The sequence below is a fragment of the Rhamphochromis longiceps genome, linkage group LG11, assembly GCF_057381845.1.
Source record: "Rhamphochromis longiceps isolate RC_006_pf linkage group LG11, R_longiceps_female_GT1.1, whole genome shotgun sequence".
NCBI classification, from domain to species: Eukaryota; Metazoa; Chordata; class Actinopteri; order Cichliformes; family Cichlidae; genus Rhamphochromis; species Rhamphochromis longiceps.
The window spans coordinates 8,527,859-8,549,832 of NC_140567.1; the positions used below are offsets into that span (position 1 = coordinate 8,527,859).

General features: G+C 42.8%; 2 protein-coding genes across 2 annotated transcripts; one reads left to right on the top strand and one right to left on the bottom strand.

Moving 5' to 3' along the window:
- Nucleotides 1–6: 6 nt before the first annotated feature.
- pop1 (POP1 homolog, ribonuclease P/MRP subunit) lies at nt 7–15,409 on the bottom strand. Its single transcript, XM_085422132.1, has 16 exons — nt 15,275–15,409; nt 14,949–15,078; nt 12,718–12,867; nt 12,178–12,353; nt 11,785–12,045; nt 11,593–11,680; nt 11,256–11,434; nt 10,858–11,120; nt 10,643–10,736; nt 10,443–10,551; nt 10,223–10,342; nt 8,650–8,771; nt 8,347–8,538; nt 2,517–2,671; nt 1,652–1,867; nt 7–1,003 (listed from the first exon to the last, which is right to left on the bottom strand). The coding sequence occupies exons 2-16, from the start codon at nt 15,073–15,075 to the stop codon at nt 307–309; spliced, it is 2,949 nt and encodes a 982-aa protein (XP_085278258.1). The 5' UTR covers nt 15,076–15,078; nt 15,275–15,409; the 3' UTR covers nt 7–306.
- A 239-nt stretch (nt 15,410–15,648) lies between these two features.
- Nucleotides 15,649–21,962, top strand: LOC146658498 (2-iminobutanoate/2-iminopropanoate deaminase-like). Its single transcript, XM_085422139.1, has 6 exons — nt 15,649–15,766; nt 16,972–17,077; nt 19,224–19,278; nt 19,385–19,453; nt 21,246–21,301; nt 21,403–21,962. Exons 1-6 carry the CDS (start codon nt 15,702–15,704, stop codon nt 21,460–21,462), a joined length of 411 nt encoding a protein of 136 aa, XP_085278265.1. The 5' UTR covers nt 15,649–15,701; the 3' UTR covers nt 21,463–21,962.
- The last annotated feature ends 12 nt before the right edge of the window (nt 21,963–21,974 follow it).

Below are 21,974 nucleotides of genomic sequence, written 5' to 3' on the forward strand. Positions count from 1 at the left end.
CATTCATTCAGGAAACCCAAACTTAAAGTTTTAATCTTTCTGAGACAAACCAAGGCTCTCATTCATTTACAGTATTCAACCGATTCTTTTACAGATTATTGATTTAACTAAGTAAAACAAAAGGTAAAGATGTATCTCAGAGTATACTATACTCAACTAAAAAGTCAATTAGTTGCTTGTTGTGATGCCATGCAAGTCAATAAATCTTCAGTCAAGGCACACAGATTCCATCAAATCACTGAACAAATGAAACATCAAACAATTTACTGAACTCTTGGCATTAACTTGCATAGACTAAAACAGACCTCAGACCTCTATGTTGATCTTAGCAAAGCGGTAGTGCAAGGAGGTGGGGTTCCGAAGCAGCAGCTTTCCTTTGTGTTCGCAGGTCTGATTGAGGAGTGTATTAAGGAGCCCAGCAACGCTCACAAATCCAAGAGCCTCCCCGCAGCCTGCAGACATGGAGAAGTCACCCTGAGTGACCCAGCCCACGGTCACCCGGGAGCAGTGAGAGGCAACACTGGGCAGAGGATCCGGCCACAGCCCTAGGACGAGGTCTGAGGAAGACTCCGAGAAGGATTTAGGGTCTTTGGATGCGTTGGTGTCTAAGTCAGAAGCAAAGATGAGGTCTGCCTTCTTGCCATCAGGCTTATCAGGAGTTACAGAGGGTGTTGCAGCCTTCTTAGGGTCCTTTTTTCTGCGTTTAATTCTGCCTTTAAAGTGGTCTCTGTGTGGTGGCTCCTGAGGACCGCCAGTTCCTTGTCGATTTCCTAGCGCCTTTAGGTCATCTGGAGTTGGCACGCATAACATGGCATGGTACTCCGGTTTGCCCTTTGACGGCAGCGACACATGCACCCACACCAGACTCATCGCATGTGCTGACAGGAACGACGTCACAGCTTCACAGCTGATAGGCGGTAGCTCGCCAACACGGCATGGCCTCTGACCTTTGGATGTTGTGGGTCTGCACCAGGCAGAAAGCAGCTTCAAAGCCTTTCTGTTCCTAGGAAGCAAAAAAGAAATTTGTTTAAAAAGCCCCATTTAAATCAGGTGATTAATACTAAAAGGAAAAGTAGCATTTTCATTGGCCCCATTAGCCATCCTCATAGACCAAATTTTGTTGGAGAACATTTTTAATGCCTAATGTTGAAAACAAAAAGGGAGCCAAGGGACGGTGAAAATCAATCCAATTTTTTTCCCATAAAGTCAGTCATTACTCAAAGCTTATGTGATGGTTTTATGAGGATAGATGCTACTTTTCCCCTCCACTAATCACAGTGATGTATTGCAGCAATTTAAGGCTGGATGTACTTTGGGTATTCTCATCGGGGACATTATGATGAAAGGGGGGTAAGACTGGAGAAGCAGCATGCATCAAAGCTGTCAAAAGCAGCGATTGTGTCTCTTAATAAAAAATACAAAGAGGAGGAAAGAGATGATTGGAGTCCACGGCCTCCCAAAAACACAGCACATTAATCTCAAGGGACTCTAAAAAGTCTGCTGCATTAATATTTCTAAAAGTGCGATTTAGACGTGTGTGATAAAGGCACTTTGGGAGCACCAGTGCGTGTATGTTAGTGTACACGTCAGTACTGATAAAAGTTTATCTTCACTCTAAGAAAAGAACACCACAAACGTTTAAAACATGTACCTCAGTACAGTGAATCGGCTCGGAGGTTTTGTTATGCTGATCGCCTGTTGTGATGTCCTCTCCTCGGTCACAGCGTCAGCCTGCGCTGTGGTTCGTGTCTGGGTGCCTCCTTCCCGCACGATGATCTCCCACTCCTCTGCCAGCTGTTGCCAAGGGCAACAGAAAGGAGCCACACAGCCATGCTTAATGTAATTGGTCCTCTTGGCGGGTGGATGCCTACGGAGAGGTCAAAAGGGCAAACCTTGTCAAACCATTGGGCAACCTTGCCAATTTATGCAAGACATCACAAGTGTCGAGCAGTGGATAGAAGGGGACAAGCGACTTTATTAGCATCTCATCTGCATGGCGACAGAGATCCGCATTATGAAAATTAACTGGGTTACATCTTTGGAGTGCTTCCTCTTATCAAAACCTCTAATCTACTGCTGATCTCACCACTCAGGCTGTAGATTATGAATATTATTACCCCCGTTTATGACTTTACACTAAAAACAGAACACGGCGAAGAGTTTTTAGTTCCAATAAAGTCTCATTATCACCTCAGCTAATGTTTATGTAACTAAAAATATTTTACCATCACATTTGAAAGATTGCTTTTAACGTTGCCAGCAGTTAATTAAAACAAATTGGAGAAACATATCCAACATGTATAAACGACTTTGAGATTCTGGGCAAGTTCTTAAGATTCTGTTTTCTGTCTGCAGGCTGACATAGTAGTTAGACGCCAGAATAATATTACAAGATACACAAAAGCTTTGGCAGGACAAAACGTCCCCACTGAAAACGGACCTCACCATGTTTGATAAAAATTAATCACACACTGCATTAATATTTTTCTTCCTTCCCTACTCAGTATCCAGCTGACCTTTTAAACTTGTTCAGCAGCTCGGCCTCCTGCTCCTCCTGAAAACGCATGCCTGCGGGGCAGTCTGGATAATCACGGGGAAAGTGAGGCGCTGCTTTGTTTTGAGAGTGTTTCAGACTCATATTGAGTCCACCTATGCGAACTCCTCTGTACACCTGCAGGAGGGAGAAACGACACAGAAGAGATGGATTTTTAGCCGACTTCAGAGGTAAAGCAAATCTGAGGGCTTCAGTCAATTCAACTTTATTTATATAGCACAACAGTCACCTCAAGATGCTTCATTTTGTAAGGTAAAGGCCCTACAGTATTATAGCATATCTTACCAACATCACTCTACATTTTCAATAAAATGAGGAAGCAAATATAAAGTGAAAGCCTGAGAATCTCTGATATCACCATCTGGCTTATTTGCAACCAGTCTAGGTGATCCAGCCTTAAGCAGTTGGGTAGTAGGTTATCAGATGAAGGTGGTGTTATCGACATGTCAAGTGTGCTTCCTTTCATGCAGTTTAGGTTTTTTTTTTGGGGGGGGGGGGGGGGGGGGGGTTTAAACCAAGAAAAAGATACATTGTTACATTTTTCATCTGCAAACCAACAGACAAACAAGAAAAAGAAGAAGTGACCATTATTAAATGTTTCTGCTTCTAATGTGCACATGTATGTTCTGTGGAGTCAGGATTCAAGGAAAAACAACTGATTATTAACTCTCAGAGCTTACAGTCCACAACAACTTGATGGCAAACAAGTAAAGTGGAAATATAGTTACCAAGTGACCCTTTATTGTATTTTTATTTTTTTTTAAAACAGGCTAATTATAAGATCATTTCTTGAACAGCTGACAAGCAGATGTATTTTTCTATTCTATAGTTTTTTGATTTTATCATACACAAAGGGGGAAATGGTCATTTGATCTCCTGCAGAAACTGTAAGTTAGTTTAATTACAAAGAAATTAACAGCCTTTATTTTCATGGAGAGAGTTGGAACATGAACCAAAATCCAGAGGAAATAAATTACAAAAGTTATGCACCGTTTTACTGATTTACGAGTGAAATAGATGTGAAGTAAAACAGAACTTGCTTACTAGGTTTGCACTCATCTTTACAGCAGCTCTAAATGCTTTACATTTCTTGGCTGATTCTTGGTAACTCAAAGCATACGCTCCCTCCACAGACTTCATATTGAGGATTGAGAACTGGTTAGCTGTGATCTTAATGAGCTTCTTTTTTAGCCACGTTTGGGTAATGGTCATGCTGGAAGACCCATCCTTTAGCCGTTTTCATCCATGATTTTTATGCCAGAATTCTGGATCAAATACCATTTCACTCAATGACATGTAAATCAATTTATAACATATGTAATGCATTTATTCTTGATTTTTGGTTGATCTCCCTCCATTAAAATTAAACTTCCATAAAAACTGCTAGTACCTAGAAGACACAACTATGGTATCAATTTTAGATCCTATGTGGCCTTGTTGTCAAGTTACCACATTCACAAGATTGTCAGAAAACTTGACCTCTGAACTTGAGGTCAAGATGAGCCATATTCGAACTTGTCCAAGATTTTAATGGTATCAATTTATCGGATCCACACTGGCCACGGCGCAGGGTGATGACAAAATCCCATAAGTGTTTTTCAGCTGTGGAGGAACAGCAAAGAGAGCAAAGCTACAAATTCAGTATGGGATCAAATAATCATTCCCCCCACTGTATCTGCTTTTGCCCCACTCAGGGTTCATACACATTTTTCAGGGTCAAATTCAAGCACTTTTTAAGCACATTCCAGGTCAATTTTCAAGCTTTTCCAGCACATTACCAAAAAAGAAGAAAGCATGTTTCACTTTGCATCACCTCAGTAAGACCTTGTAAAAATTTAAACAAATCATCTTAGGTCGACTTAAATGTCTTTTGTCCCCCTTTTGTTAAAAGAGAAAAATGCAGCACACAAAAATAGTGAAAGAGGAAACGGTTGCCTTACATGCATATAGTGCACAAACTCAAAAATCACATTCCTCTTAAAAATTAAGATGTGCAAATGTGAACAAATCAACTTGTTAGAGATCTTCATCTTCACTGTAAATAAACAACCCAGAAAACAAGAAAACTGCACCAAACACCACAAACACCAACAAATTAATGTCTTCTCATCAGATATTGAAGCTTCTTTCCTGTGTGACATAAAAAAAAATAGGAGACAGATGTTTGTTTGTTTTTTTGTTCTTTTTAACTAGTTAAGCACCCACGCCCAGAAAAATGGTAAATGGCCTGTATTTGTATAGCGCTTTACTCAGTCCCTAAGAGCCCCAAAGTGCTTTACACGTTCAGTCATCCACCCATTCACACACACATTCACACACTGGTGATGGCAAGCTACATAGCTGTAGCTATAGCTACAGCTATGTAGCTATAGCTACAGCCACCCTGGGGCGCACTGACAGAGGCGAGGCTGCCGGATACTGGCGCCACCGGGCCCTCTGACCACCACCAGTAGGCAACGGGTGAAGTGTCTTGCCCAAGGACACAACGACCGAGACTGTCCAAGCCGGGACTCGAATCGGCAACCTTCCGATTACAAGGCTAACTCGTGAGCCACGATCGCCCAGTGGGGACATTTCATTTTCGAGCAGGAAGCTCCCCCTTTTTGTTATACCCTTTAGATCAGGGGGCGGCTCTTTAGTCCTTATAGTGCGGCTCCGCGTGGTTTGGGAAAATAAATTAGTATTTAGCTGAAGTGTATTTTATTTATGTTAGTTCTTTTTTTTTTTTTTTAAACTTGTAGTTCTAAATTGGAAGATTATTGTGATTTTGCAATATACAAATAAAATTATATTTTGTTATTTTTTCATAGCTCAAAGTAAGCGTCACACTCGCGGAAGCCGGTGTACCCGGTGAAACGCCGTGCATTTATCGAGACTTTCAACCCCAGATAGGCCAATTATGGATCTTCGGCTCTTTGGGTCTTAAAGGTTGCTGACCCCTGCTTTAGATGAACAGAGTTTTTTAATTAAATACATATTCTTTAATAAATGTTCTCTTTTATAAAAAGTAGGATAATTTAAAATAACTTTTATTATAGCTCTATTGCATAGAAAAAAAAAAACTGTCTTGTTTTCTGTTGTCTGTTATATAATATTAGGGATGTTTGTGACAATTAATTTCATAATCGGCTGGACTAACCAATAGTCCACAACTAGGAAACACTGAAATTTTAAGTTAAGTTTGAAAACAGTTTAAAAAACAGTTTTAAAAAAAATACCCCATTCCAAAATGTCTTGTGACAATCTCATTGGCTTAGGGAGTGATGATTAGGGGTGGGTATCGTTTAGGTTTTATCCGATACCGGTGCCAAACCGGTATTTTTGAAACGGTGCCGGTGCTTAAACGGTGCTCAAACCGGTGCTTAAAGAATGGAGAACACAAACTTTGTCCAAAAACCTCTCATGTTTAACTGTTTTCCACTTTTTCTTTGGTCATTTTAGCCTTTTTGGCCAGGGTGAAGGGAGTATCTGCCATCAAACAAGAAGACAGCCGTATGTAGCTATGATGATGTTTGCTAGTTCACCTTACATGCATTAACGTAATAACGTGGTTAGCCTACTCAACGTAAATTACACACGAACAACATTAAGCTACTCACGCAGAGAAGAACGGCTGCTGCTGCTACACTGGCAGGGCTAGGGGCCAGGACTCTACTCTTCGGGTTTTTGGGGGATGTTGCAAACTCCAGGTCTGATAACAGGCAACCCACGCACAGTAGATGTGCACGGTGTGAGGTCTCGCAGCAAGCTATCAAATACGGCGCATTTCTCGGCTTTTAAAAAAAACGCTATGCGTCGCCAGGTGTTTCATCGGATTTGAGGTGTTACCTCCTTTGACAGTATCACAGTATCAGCTTAAAGCACTTGTTGCAGGCTGCTGAGTTTGCATCTTTTGCTGTGAAGTACAGCCAGACTTTTGACCGCTTCGCCTTGGGCATTTTTAATCTGTAGCTCTGCTCTAAAAGAACGTACATACCTGGGCCCGCCTACTATCCTCGGAAACGTAAAATGATTGGCTAGAATCTAAAGTGTATGACATCTCAGGAAGAAAAAACACCGAAATAAAGCACCGAAATGTGCGCTGCTTTTCGGTCTGGTTACTACCGTTTATGACAGAACCGGACACCGGTACCCATCCCTAGTGATGATGTCATAGGGAGATCTTAAGAATCTTAGGTCCTTTGATGCGTTTCCTTATGTAGGGGTGAGAAACAGCAAGTTTTAGTTCGTTTTAGCAGCATCTGTGTTTGCAGCCTACAAACGTTCACCACAGAAACAAAGTCATCGTATTGAAACTCGAACATGTTTCCAAGAAAAAAAAACAAAAAAACAACCAATTCAAAAAGATTACGCCGCCTCTCCTTCCTGGCGTGGCCGGCCAATTTCCCCAAATGGCGTGTCATCCTTCCAAAGGGCGTTAGAGGAGAGTAGGAAAGAAAACTACCTTCTCCAGAAAAAAATGCAACAAATTGAAGAAGAGAAACTTCAACTGGAGAACAAGTGTAGACGAATGGAAGCCCAAAGTAAAGAGCTGGAAGACAGACAACAGCGCCAGCCGGACATAAAAATTATTAATGAGGGCTGGGGAATCAAGTTTGCTCAAACCCGAGAGCAGATTGTGCACCTCATTAAAGAAAACAGACAAAAGAGTGCAGAACTAAAAGAAATGACCAACCAGCTCAAAGACAATAAAACGATGACTGATAAGATACAGTCTAAAACTGCAAGAGTTTTGTAATCAGCTGGAGGACAAAGCAACTAAAGCGGAAGAAGAAAAGGACAAACTGGAGAAACGCTGCTCACAGATGCAGCAAAGGATCGAGCAAAATGCGAGAAACAACTCAGAGCTCGTTAAGGTGATTTTGGTGGAATATAATAACTTGAAGCGTGAAAACACTCAAATGCAGGCACAAAAACAACAACAAGACAAAATACATGAAGACCTGCAGCTCACGCTCCAAGAAATCCAGAAAAGAAACGAGCAGTTAGAAGACAAGCACAAAGAAGTGCAACAGAGAAATGCAGACATGCACAAGGACAAGCTGATACAGGAGGCAACATCCAAACAACTCCAAGACAAGCTTGAAGAACAACAAGCAACATTAGAAGAGGTGGAACAAAGATGTGAGAGACTTGAAAAGCAAAACACAGAAACAATTGATGAGTTGAGAAATCTCATCCTGGAGGGAAAAAAAGCGCTCGTGGAAAAGTGCCTAAAAAAAAGAAAAAATGGTTCCACTTGTTCCGGAGGAGAGACGCTACTGCTTCCTCACCTGATGTAGCCTCGTCTTGCTCCACCTCTGTTAACCCCCCCAACCAGTCCCAGCAGTTGACTGTCCACTCCTGGTTCCTGCCCGTTTAAAGGCAGTTTTTCCTCCCCACTGTCGCCAAGTGCTTGCTCAGAGGGGATTGTTGGGGTTTTCTCTCCTCTACCTTGTTTCTTCATTTACTTGCTTGTTTAACTTTTTTTTCAACTTATCTAAATAATAAACCATTTGAATTTATCCTTTGAGTATTTTTCATCTCATCTTTACAGAATTTTTCCAAAACACTTTCAAACATTCAGATCTGTCTTTTATTTTCTTCTTGAAACCTCCACTGTAACAAGAAATAAACCACACCACAGTGCACTGTGAAGCAAACTAAAACTCACTATATGAGTTCACAGTACATCAACCCAACAACACAGCAAATAAGTAAACGTGGCAGCATTCGATTTAACCAAACCAAGTAGTGTGAAAGCACCCAAACCACTCCAAGGAAAAGTAAAAAAATACTCCAAAACGTATTACCAGTGGGATCCAGAAGGCCATCCCCCAGCCTTTGGGAAGCAACAGGTCCCATCCAGCACCCCACGAGCTCATCTCATGCCCAACCTGCTTGCCCGGCTGCTCAACAAGGAGAATGGGGACACGACCCTGCAGGGGAGTTGGGCTCAGCCTGGAGCCTGGCACCAGCACCTCACTCCTCATACGGTTCAGCTCCTGCAGGCGGTAACAGAAAGTGTAACAAGTAAGAGCCACATGTGCTCTTTCAGGAATGGAGAGGCTAACGCACGATACGACGACAATGCTAGTGGCGGGAGAATAAGCTACCTGCTCAGATATCTTGTTATCGGTGACATTGTCTCGCACAGACTGTTCCCAAATGAAACTCTGACAGCAAGGCTCTGGTACTCCCTCCAACATCAGCTTCCGCCTCTTCTCTTCGTCCACCTCTGGAAGAAACACACATACATGGCATACCCCTATATAACCAGCATCACTAATGTGAGGTGAGACAGAGTCCCTCGACCTCTGCTTTATGATCTAAAATTTTGATAAGCAGGTGATTTATCAATGATTTAATAAAAACAAAACAAAAAAAAAAACGTTGTTACATCTGCAGAGTTTTCATTTATGCAGCCAAAGTCATGTTTGCATCTCTCACACTGGGTTTGGCCTTAATAGAACTTGATTTGCCAAAATAATTCAAAACACAGAGCGTTAAAGTAATAACATATCACGGTGCAATGCAGCGCTCTGCTGGGAAACCTTGGGTCCTGGAATTTATGTGGATGTTACTTTAACATATACCACCCACATAAGCATCGGTGCAGACTAGCACACACCACCATGGCAACAGCAGGGCAGGTTGTTTTAATGTTGCAGCTGATTAGGGATGGCCACAGAGTGATCAATCATAATGTTATGCCCCTGTGGGTCCCATTTCACCACCGATTTACCAAAGAGAAGCAAAACACCCATCTAGTACAAGAAAATCTGTACTGTGTCTAGTCATCTGTATAGTCAATAAAGTCCAATATGAAGATTTAAACCTGACTTAGTTCAGATGCTAGACATCAAATATGCATTTTCTATAATAACTCAGTACTCCTACTGTAAAGCAGGATGAGGCAAAGAAAAATAGTACTGAGCAATATTACCCAGATATCACAGCAAACCTGTTTGTCAGAGCTCCACCCACATGAACAATAAAAGGTTCCCAATTTACACTTATTACAGCCTCATGATGCTGCGAAGCCATTAAGGCTGAGGGAAAATATAAAGGCATAAATTTATTAGCCAAGCAGTTCTATTTTTAATTGTAGAATTTTCCTGTTTATTCATATGTTCACATATTTTTTGTTGCTTTTCCCTCACAGTCTGAAATATGCCTGATGATCAACTTCCTACTGAAATTTGATAAAAGAAAAACTAGAAACTAACAGCTTGATATAAGACATTGAATATCAAGTATAATAATTATGTTAAGATAACAAAAGAGACTTTTATTCTATTTTTCCATTTATGCAATGAGAATGGATCATGAATATGGTACATCCGATTTAAATCACTAAAGGGCCCTTTTAAAAACAGACCTCTTTCAAGCATCTTCTCATAAGTCAGCTGTTGTCAGTCACTAAGGGTGTGTTTCGAGTACAGGGTTCTGCCAGGATTCGAACCTGGAACATCTGCATGGCGAAGCAGAGGCTCCCTGGAGCACAGAACCAGATGTGTACTCACTGAAACAACCTCAGGACCAGAAACAACAGACTGACTCTCTGCTATGTCAGATTTTGCGGCAGGAGAGAAGCAACAGTGTCGATATACTGTGAGATGTACAAGTACTCGACTTTAAAACCCCTTTCCCCTCCTCCACCGTCATATCTGGTATATCTGATTTTACCTTGTGCCTGCTTTACACAAGGCAAAGCTTTAACTCTCTTTCTTGGTAAAGTGAGCCTCGGGTCATCCACAGTCAGACCCAGCACCGTGCCTGAGGGGAGCTCGGCGGTCGAATAGATGCCTATGTGAACGACAGTCAGGGTGAGACAGAAAAGCCTGGACACACAATCAACTAGCAAAATAAGTAATCAGGGATTTTAAAAAGTAGAGGAAAAACAAACCTTTCAGGATGTTAAAGATATCAGCTTGTTGTTGATGCAGAGTCATCTTGGCCTCATCTGAGCAGTGCTGAGGCCACCAGAGGGAGCACGTCTGGGATTTCGGCACTTCCTTGTTTACAAAAAACAAATTCAAGCATGAAGTGTAAATGAAAAACGCCTTTTGGGAACAATTCAAGTTAATAACATAGTACAGTTCTTACATCACAGCCTGTAGCAGCTTCTAAAGTGTCTACCAACACCGAATGGGACTGTGGTCCAATCAGCCGATAGCGTACAATCTCCATTGTGAGATCGCTGCACGCACACACACAAAGAATAAAGTGAATGAAACAATCATCAACATCTACAGTAAAAACCAATCTCCTAAATAAACGTTCAATCAAACGCTTCGGTTTGTTCCTGAAATGACACAAACTTTATAACTATTCCATTTGAGCTGGACCTCCAGCTCACTGGGGTGGAGCGTAATCTTGTTCCATCACCCAGGATCTTCTTTGCAGGGGGTCCAGTGGCATCTTTACAGCTACGCTTTCTCTTGGTTCCAGGTACCGGCTTGGCCTCAGGTGTGTTTTCAGGCTCTGACTCTGCCTCCAAGGTGGGATTAACCTCTACTGGTGCAGCCGGAGGTAATACAGCCTCACAACACTGACACACAGTTTGTAATTCAGGCAGAAGATCCTGGAAGGAGGATACCGTATATGGAATTAACAGTCCTGCTGGAGTCATTTGTAAATGTAATAATATCAAGTAAAAATTCGAAAGGCCAACCATAAAAATAATTTACAACCAGCAGACCTCTAAAACCAGTCACACCTGCTTAAGAGTGGGATGAGCCCAGATCCACAGCTGCCTGTGCACTGAGCCCTGTGTGCGGGGTCTCCAGAGGAAGGTGACGGGCCCCAGGGGCTGTGAGGGGTACCGTCCAGCTCTGTACACCATGACACTGCCCTGTCTCCTTCCTGACAGACACAGTGCTGCAGCAAACGTAGGGCCTAGAAAAGAAAAGAAAAGGCATATAACTACACTACTTAAACTAAATGTGTAAGTTAGCAGGAGTTGCTGATAAAAACCCGTCTGGTTCTTTTGCCATCAGAACTATTGTCTGAAGGCAAAGAGAGAAGCCCAACGGAAAACCTCAATTATTTCTTACCTGCTTCCTTGCTGGTCAGCTGTGAAAGAGCAGCTAGAAGCTTGTCTTCGTCCCCCTGCAGCTCTATGCAGCAGTAATAAGAGAGATCCTGAGCAGAGATAATGCAAAATGTAAGCTGATGTTCCAGACAGCGACATTACAGTACGTAAAAACAAATTATTCACAGAGTCTGTGTGAACAGCAGGTGGTTACCTGTAGGAGGCAGTGGCTGCTCATTGCTCTGTAGCAAGCCCGGTAGCATTTGTATGTGGGCCTGTCCCCGAGGCAGTAACCCCACTTTTTAACCATGTGGAAGCGCTTGGCGTGCCAAATGTGCGTTTCTAGCCAAATGTTCTTCCGCTGACGGCGATTGAACTCCAGCAGCAGGTTTCCGTGACGCCGCCGGGCCTTGCGGCTCTTGCTCTTTGCTTGCTCCTTCTTCTTTTTGGAGCCAGCCTGGAGGCCCTTCTCCCGCTGACAGAGGAAGGACAAGTGAGTGGACATGTCCCAGGTACTCAGAGTGGAGGACTTTGTATATAAAACAAGGGTATGGAGGTGTTTGTGAGACATTCAAGTGCTGAAAATAAAATACGTCCAGAAATTTACCATTCTGTTGGCCACCTCTCTCAGTCTGTGAGGAAGCCGCTTGGTGTTGTGGCTCATGGCTCGTCTCCTCATGTGTTTGGGCAGAGCTTCAAACACACGGCTGCTGCTTGTGGTCTTTCTGACAGCTTTCAACATGGCGCTCACCTCTGCAGCCCTGGCCCTTGCAAAAGCTCCAGCTGAGTGAGGAAGGTAAAGATGGAGATGGAAGTCATTCACTGGACGGTCTCTGTTCATGAATACCTTTACAATTCATTTCTTTCATGACTGTCTATGCTCTGAATTAAACTTAATATGTAAAAAATGGGGATAGGTTAATTGGATAATCCAAATTGTCACTAGGTGTGAATGTGCGAGTGAATGTGAGTGTGAATGGTTGTCTGTCCCTGTGTGTTGGCCCTGCGACAGACTGGCGACCTGTCCAGGGTGTACCCTGCCTCTCGCCCTATGACAGCTGGGATAGGCTCCAGCGCCCCCCGCGACCCTGAAAAGGAGAAGCGGAAGCGAATGGATGGATGGATGTAAAAAATGTTGAGATTTTACCAGTGACGTATTTGGGCATCTCCTTAGTGTAGCCACCACCATCTTTATGATGTCCACGGACCCATCCGCTCTGGTGGAGAGTTTTCTTCTGCCTTTCTGTAGAGGGGTGCACCTCCGAAAGACCACCTTTGAGAGGATCAGCATTTTTTCCTGTCGGGGTCAAACAAAAGTGAGAGTGAGTCAAGTGTGGTCTGCCTCTACAAATGCGTGAAAACTCGCCCAACTTAATAAGGCATCTAACATCTTTGTCCTCTTGTTTATTCTGTTTTCACATGAATCTCATCATAGAAACAACCTTAATAAGAAGGGATTCCTCCCTTGGAAAAAATATGTTCCCTATATTCACTGTATGAACAACACATGACAGAGGAAGATGAGGAACTAGAAAGACAAAAATTTGGAGGGCACTTAAAAAAAAGTTTTAAAGAAAAAAAAAAAAAAATCATAAGAACCAAGTGACAGACAGTCCATAGGGAAGACTCACAAAATCTTGAGATACTCCTACCAGAGGTGCAACAAAACAAAGCAACAGTAATAATTTTCTCGAAGGTCTCTTACACATGAAATAAATTCTTGCATAAAGTTATTAATGTCAATTGGAAAAAGCTATGTTAAACAGGAGGTGCTAGACCTGAACTCAGGTTATTTCACTATAAATGCTCTGATTTGTCCCAAATTAAGTGTGACCATGGACAAGGGGGTCCTCTAGATGCCCGAAATGCCCTCTAGATGTCCTTTGGACAGAGGCGGTGCCTTACGACACCAACTGTCTGCCATCCATAATCCAGTTTTGAGATCCCTTTCCAGACGCCCTAACGCCCACTCACATCCTTGGTCATCTGACCTCAGTAAGTCACATGACAGGGTGGGGCTAGTTTTCACAGTGGGTTCACCCAAAACCTTGGCTGATTGTGACCCACACCCGTTTTCACACCTTGGCTCATGTGATTACGTAAAGGATTAATAGGGGGTCCATGACCCTCTTGGGGGGGGGCACTCCCATAGGGCTTAAAATCTGGGACTCTCCACCATTTGACCCTAGAACTGAAAAAGCTTCTCAGATGAAACGTCTTCAAGAAACTTAAAGAAGTCCAGACGCTTTTCTTTCCAGGCTCCTTAGACTATGATGAGCTAGATGATTGAGAACCTTCACAGACAGATGCAGTCCTATAAATGCATACATGTACATAAGTACTCAAAGCCTTTGCTCAGGACTTTGTTGAAGCACCTTTGGCTGCAATTACAGCCTCAAGTCTTTTTGAGTTTAAGCTCTGCACACCTATTTTTGGGCAGTTTCTCTTATTCTTTTTTGCAGACCCCCAAGCTCCATCAGGCTGGATGGGGATCAGTTATGTTTGTTATCTTGGATGTGTGCTTAGGGTTGTTGTCCTGTTGGAAGATGAACCTTCATCCCAGTCTGAGGCCCAGAGCGCTCTGGAGCAGGTCAGCATAAAGGATGTCTCTGTACACTGCTGCACATGTACAAACATCCCCCAGCATGATGCTGCCACCACCATGCTCCACTGTCGGGATGGTACTGGCCAGGTGATGAGTGGTGAATTTACCACAGGTGGGCTCCAATCAGCTATGAAAACAGTCAATCAGTTGAAACAGGATGCACTTGAACTTGACTCTGTGTGTCATGGCAAAGGCTGTGAATACTCATCTACAAGTTATACCTTTGTTTTTAGTAGATTTGCAAGAATTTCAAGCAAGCTGTTTCACTTTGTCATTATCAGAGATGTCATGTACAATTTAGTCCATTTTGGAATAAGGCACAACTAACATGTTTTCATGAGTCTTCCATGACAACACATGGAACAAGTGACACACTGTGAATACTTTCTGGACGCACTGCATGGCAAGTAGCAGAAATATCAGATATGACATATATCCATTTACTTAGACAGGAAGAATGTTCTGTTGTGTTTGATATTTAATGTATAGCTATATCAGATACAGTCATGTATGACCTTATCTTTCAAGTATGTATGATACAGTCCAAGGAGAGCAAAACTGTTCAGTTCACCTTGGCTTTATTCTGCTTATGTGGTTCATATTATCTGCCGATTTAACTATTTTGGCAGTAAATTTTTATACAAGAATCCATTTCATACGTGGAAGAAAACACATGTGTGCTTTGTTCTGCATTACTGTAGGGGACTCGCTGGCCGTTCTTCCAGTTTAATATGTAATAGGCTACGTGAAATAACCAGGGAAGGCAAGAGTACCGGTGCCAGGGGCGTCTGCTCCATTCTGTGTGCTGCTCTCCACGTTAGATGAAGAAGATGGATACTGCACACTGGCGGGCTGATTTCTCATCTTCTTCTCCCGCATTTTGACTTTAGCCGCAGACATTTTCTGTAAGATACAATAAGACGCTTGAGACCTCGCTATGTGAGCACCTTCTAACCCAAACAGTTGAATGCTGAGCTAAAACGCAGGCTTGCTAGCAACGTTACCTGGCGTAAAGTTGGGGAGTTGTTTTAACTAACAAAACCAAAGCAAAAACATTTCTATACCAAACGTACAGAGGAATTACACTTCATAAGGTTACCTCAAGGTTCCCCAGTGTGATGTGTGTCAGAAACGCTGTTCCAGCTGCAGGGACCCTCTAGTTTTACGTTTAGCAACCATGTGAGGTTTCCTCACGCTGGTGCTGGTCTTGTTTGCTTCCGGATATGACGTGTTCAGGGGGCTTTGTAGAGTATTCGCGCGTCAACAAAAAAATCCAATAAAAACCAAGGTACGTTTTCGTAAGATTATGTGATATGTTGTCACTATTGTCTCTTACTTGAGTTTTAAAATGTCTGAAGTGACCAGTTTTGGAACTAAAATCTGTAAAGGCAAATGTGTTTGCGCATGTGATATGTCTTTTACGGTAAAGCAGCTCTGACGTCCTTCTGACATCAGCGCTTTTTCTGCTTGCAGCCTTCTGTTGTACAACTTACTTCTTTCACTTGGGCCGATAGATTTCCAGTGAAATGGCTGCACTAATCAGGAGGATTATCAGCACAGCTAAAGCTCCTGCTGCTATCGGTCCGTACAGGTGAGAAGAGCTTTGAATCATTGCCCTAAGGTTAAAGTTGCAGCTGGCACACACCTGCCGCAGCACCAACCTACATTACATTTGGACTGTTAATAGCACTGACTGCCAATTCACTGATGACACACCACGACTTTTTTTGCTTAATCTGGTAATACAGCTATACTGAGTTCACTGTTTCGTCCATAAGATTGCTGCTGGGAGAGGTGGGATAGCATATGCTCTCAGAGCTTTTGGGAGCAAAGTTCAGATTTTTGGATGTTGCACTTTAAACTCTACACACCACTAAAATGTTAAACAGCAAACTGTGCCCGAGGTTTTTCAATACTTTAGTCTGCCATTAATTAAATTCAGTTTAATTTTATTTATATGACGTCAAATCACGACACCAGTCGAGTTTTTTTTTATATTGTTATAAATGGTAAAGAGCCTAAAATAATACAGAGAAGACCCCAAACAATCAAACGACCCTCCTGATCCAGCTCTAACTTAAGTTTAAGCCTAATCCTAAAAGCAGAGAGGGTTTCTGTCGCTCACATCTGCACAGAGAGCTGGTTCCACAGAAGAAGGGCCTGGAAGCTGAAACCTGTGCTTTGAAACATTGTAGGAAACACAGTTATCCCAGTTGTCTGAGAGCAAAGTGCTCTATTGGGGTGATATGATACAATGCTCAACTGAAGGCTTTTTAGGTAGTTTTTAGGACATCCATATAATAATGAGTTACAATAGTCCCACCTAGAAGAAATAAATGCATGAATTATTTTCAGCATCACTCTGAGACATGATGCTTCTAATTTTACAGTTACTGTACAAATGCAGGTAAGCAGTCCCAAACATATGTTTAATAGGGGCACAGAAAAATGACTTCAAGACTCCTCACAGGTATAGAGAGTGTTCTCTTTATCGAGAAAAGAAGCTGTGTATATATTATTAAAACAGGGAAGATGCATAAATGCAATTTTATGAATCTATTATTCAAAAGGAAATAAACGTCAAAAAACAACCCTCAGTTAAAACCCTACACATGGAGAGATAAGTGACGTAATAGTCAAGCAAATATACAACTTTTTTAACCTCACTTCCTTCATTATTAGTAAATCTTTACTTAGCAAAGATCAGCAGAAAGGACAATAAGATTTAACACTGTGAATGAAATAAACCCAGAGTAGCTAAGTCTTTGTCTTTGCATGTTTGTGTGTGTTTTCCAGCCAAGCAGTGGTGGTGGATCGAACCATGTATATTTCAGGACAGCTGGGAATGGACCCTGCCAGTGGACAGCTGGTGGAAGGTGGTGTTCAGGCTCAAACCAGACAGGTGACACTGGAATCCCCATCATCACTGATTCATTCTTTCATTCATTCATGAACATGGAGTACAGCGACACTTGAAAGCGATCCAGATATCAGTAGATGTTCCTAATTCCTAACTGCTGAGATAATTGCAATGGAGTTGAGCTCACAACCAAGCCATTGGGAGGCTGCTACAGTGTGAATAAATGCAGTCCATTATTTAAAAGAAAATCTAGTGACAATGCTTTTAAAAATAGTGCCTCAATTTTATCCCACAACTTAGACATTCACATTATTCACACTCTCATTACACATACATATAGGATCTTGGGGGTGGGCACAATCACGGAGTCCAAATCACCATCAGGGTGTATACCTCACCCCTGACGTCGTTGCCCACCTCTCAATTTTAAATACACTTAGTCATTGAGGGCTAGCAGGAGGGACTATGCGCTTACCTGCTGCTCCTTGGCAGGTAGCTCCATGCCCTCCTGGGTTTTAATTGCACCTTAGAACACATATGCATCAACACTACAATGAGCGGGTGGAGGGAGGTTTGGAGTCTTCTCCCACCCCCATTCTCTGCGGCCTGCTGGAGCGGGAGGGCTAGTAGGAGGAGTTGGCCGTCCGACTGTGGTCTGGGGTGTGGGGCCTCCCTGCTGCTGCGGAGTCAGGGCGGTCTGCCTCTCCCCACCGCAGGGAAAAGGGTAACACCACCTGGGTCTGGGTGCAATTCCCCCCTCCAGGGGCAAGGGTACCTAGACCCGGTTTGTAGAGTACGCTTGGGGAGTGTGATCGTGTGTACAGCGTCTCTTTATGTCTGTCTCCACGTTGGTTGAGTGTGGAGTAAGTGCATATGAGAGCATGAGGGTGGGAATGGATGTTTGTGTCTGTGTGTGCCTGTATGTCTGTGTCTATATGTCAGGTTGGGTATCAGACGCCACCTCTCTGGGGACACCTCAGGCCCTCCAAGGTTTGGAGGCCTATCTCCACCCACCACCACTTCCCCTGCCGGTGGCGGACTCCCTCAGGTGTCGGTGTGTTGGTGGTTCTTTGTGTCTGGGGGTGGGCGTCCGGGTACACACCGGCTCACTCCTTGGTGGCCGCTTGTCGGGGCCTGGGGCCTGGGGCTCGCTCGGGCCCCTTTGGAGGTGGGGTGCCCCCGGCCTCTCGGCCTGGGGCTCGGTCACTCAGGCACAGCTGGGGGCCGGCGGAGCTCACGGGCGCGTCACTGCAACTCCCCCTGACTTCTGCTCCGCAGCTGCTGGGCGAGCCCTCATCTGGGACTCTCCTCAGCTCTTACTGGAACAGTGGCGCGGCTGCCCCTCTGTGGGTCTTCCTTGGTCTCTTGTGTTCTGGGGGCCTCTGGATGTCTGGAGTTTTGATCTCCTCCATACCCGCTTCACACCCTGGAGGACGGGGCTGTGGCCCCCCCACACTCCCTAGCAGATCATTACATGGAGAAACCTTTGGAATGCAAGCATGCTGATCCACACAGGTATGCACACATGGGTATTCACAGACGCGGACTAAAGCTTTCTTGGCTGCTGCCTCAAAGCACACTGTGCGCTGTCTATCTTGCGTGCTGCACAATATCGTTTATTATTTAGTAAATATTGATATCTATGACTAGCTAGTTTATTGTGATGGTGCTTTGTTTTCTCTATTATTATGTTACTCTTTGTTGTTTGCTGTCTCCTCTGTTTGTTTTTTTTGTTTGTTTGTTTTTTTTCTCCATACAGGTGACCCAGGAGTTCTTTTTTTTTTTTTTCTCTCTCTTCCCCCCCCTTCTCACCGTCTCTTCTCCCCTTTGGTTTTCTTTCTTTCTCTCCCCCTCTTTCTCTCATTCATTCCCCCTGTCCTATTTATTAAAAAAAAAAAAAAAATGACAAAGGATGAACTGAAGCTCTGCCATCACGTAATGTCGCATACTGCTGTTTCTGATGTCATTTAAAAAAAAAAAAAAAAAAAAATAGTGCCTTTTGAAAAAACCCACCAGTTTTCCTGCGGGAGACCAATTCCAGGTTAATTCCTTAATTCTCTGTAATGCTGCAGAATAAATTTAAGACTGGTCTAACGCATCCTTCCTACAGGCTGAATGAGGATCTGAAAGTCATCCCAAAGTGAGAATTACTTTTGCACAATCGTGTACATGACTTCTGTTTCTTCAGGCTCTGGTGAATATGGCTGAAATACTCAAGGCTGCTGGGTGTGGTTACACCAACGGTGAGAGAGCCTTGCCTTGTGCATGTGCACAGGACAATTCTTTCAACTTTTCAACCACAGACCCGATCATGCACTATTTTCTTTCTTTTCTTGTTACTTCCTGAAGTTGTCAAAACCACAGTGCTCTTAGCCGATATGAACGACTTCACCAGTGTCAATGACGTGTACAAGCAATGTGAGTATCAATGATTCAGTCATTAACGTGTATCAGTATGTGTTTGGAGTTATCTGCTGCTGTTGGCTTTCATTTTGCAATACAACGTTAGCCACCAGGTGTCAGTCCAGACACAGTCCAGACGACGTACAGCGCTGCTGCATAACAAGCAGATTTTATAGACTCTTTAATTTTCCAGTAATGTATTCACCCAGAAGGCCTTTACAATAACTCAACTAGGGCTTCAATTTGCCTCTTTATATTCTAAATATGCTGTGGAAACTCCAGAGCAAGTTGAATTATGAAATAAATATTCAGAAACACAGGGGCAGAAACACTCGCAGGGAACGCTGACATTTGCTGAGTCACTTAGCAGAGTGAAACCTGAGCTTCCCCCACCAACGGGTCTTAATCTTAATCTAAATGTCAGACGACAGACTGCCACATCTGACATTCCATAGATTAAATTTAAAAAAGTTTAAGTCTATTCACAAAGCCCCCATATCCATTTTATTGTTTAAGTAGTATGGTAGAAAAGATAGCTGGGCATTTTTCTAATGCCAGTTAATTCAGGTATTGCTCCTACAATCAACTGATCCAAGCACCCAGGTTGATGCACTCTGTGTTGAGTCCATTATCCGTGATTACATCAGTACAGTCAAATCAGATTATTCTTTCAGTCCACCTCTGTCTTTAAAGGCCCTGCACCAAGTCACAGGTGTTTTCACTTTATTCTGGTTGATTAGGCTTTTGCTATGGTTGAAGTTGGGTGCAGCTATGCTGCTGTTACATGAACCGACAAGAACAACAATGGCATAAATTCTGCTGCCTGAGCAGAGGCCTGTACTACAAAACAGGAACTCATCTTATCCAGGTAGCTTTGGGGTTAACCCCAGGTTTTCTGTACCACAAATGTGGTCACTTCTTACCAGGGTACATCGCCATGGTAACTTGTGCTTCCATATTAGAGGTCAACAGGTATGAAATCACCACCTACTGACCAGTCAAGTCTCCAGAAAATAGCGTCACCATTACTTGAAGATCCCTCAGACCTCTGAGAATAGGAGTGTCTAAAGTTTTTTAATAGCATCAGTAATAAATACCTCGATCGGGAAACCCTTGGTTAACTCAGTGAGTGGATAACCAGCTTTGTGATCACGAGTGTTAGGTTCAGTGAATCCAGATAACAGAGAGATAACCAGAGATAACTTTGTAGTGCAGTGCACAGCACAATCAAGGACACTCTGTAGTAACTCATTAATGTGTCTTAATTATTGCTGCGGCTTTTCATTGTAATACATTTCCCATTGTGCATCTAATAATGTGTTGTTTTGGTTTTTGTACTGATGAAACTGTGTGAATATATATGATAATTATACACTGAATTTTAGATATTTGATGTATATTGTGTCTAATATGTGTGAACATAGTTAAATTGTTGTGCAGATTAAAATTGTCACAAAGACAAATGTTCTGTTGATTCAGTGCTATTTGCAGGTTTATGTAAATCCAAAAGTGTAACTAATAAGATGAATAACTACTTGTTCAAGCTGACTGATGATGACGTAGAGCCCTGATTTGTGTACTCGCACACCTGTGTTTCTCCTACTCTGACAGTCACTATAAAGAGCTTGCTTGGTTTATCAGTTGATATAAAGGCATGTCAGACAAGGACAACACTATAAATGCCAGGTACCAGTAGTTAATTGGCTGCTTTGCAGTCCTGTAAGCTTCTGTAGATTCTGTATCTGTGAGTCATTGAAAGTCTGTATGTGTAAATGTGTTGGTGGCCTAACTCAGCTGCTTTCTTTAGTCTTTAGCACCAACTTCCCAGCCAGGGCTGCCTATCAGGTCGCTGCTCTCCCTCGAGTGAGTACTTGACAAAGACTTTTTATGCAGTTATTCTTTTGTGCTTTGAACCCAACAGAAAACCACAATTCTCACCGTACTGATGCTGTCTCTTTCTCCAGGGTGGACTGGTTGAAATTGAAGCAATTGCTGTTTTGGGCCCTCTGACCGACACTTCCTAACAAGTACATTAAACAAGCAAAAACTAGAAAGAGCTAAAACCACTGAAAAGTGTGAAACTGATGTAATTATAGGTCTAGTATCATCAGCGATTTAGCGCTGTTTTAACATGCCACAGGTCACCTAGCAGACTAACAGCAGTCAGGTGTGGAGCACTTTCTCCTCCCTCACTGACAATGATGAAATGTATTTGAAGACAGCACTGCATTTTAAATCCACTCTGCTCACATTTCACTTACAATAGCTGAGAAGTACCTAAGCTTGTTTGTTGGATTGGATTACACTACCGTCCTGTGTTGTCATCATGACAGTGTATCCTCTCTCTTTGTACCAGGTGATAGATGATCGAGCATAACTGAATAATAAAAGGTTTTAATTTTCCTTAATTGCTTCTTAATGTCAAGAAAACCGCCTGTAGATGATCACTGTAATCTCACATTGTCTCATGTACACTAAAAAGTCCTCAGCAATTCTGCAATAACTATGAACAGAGTTTGTTTAACAGGGTTAACCC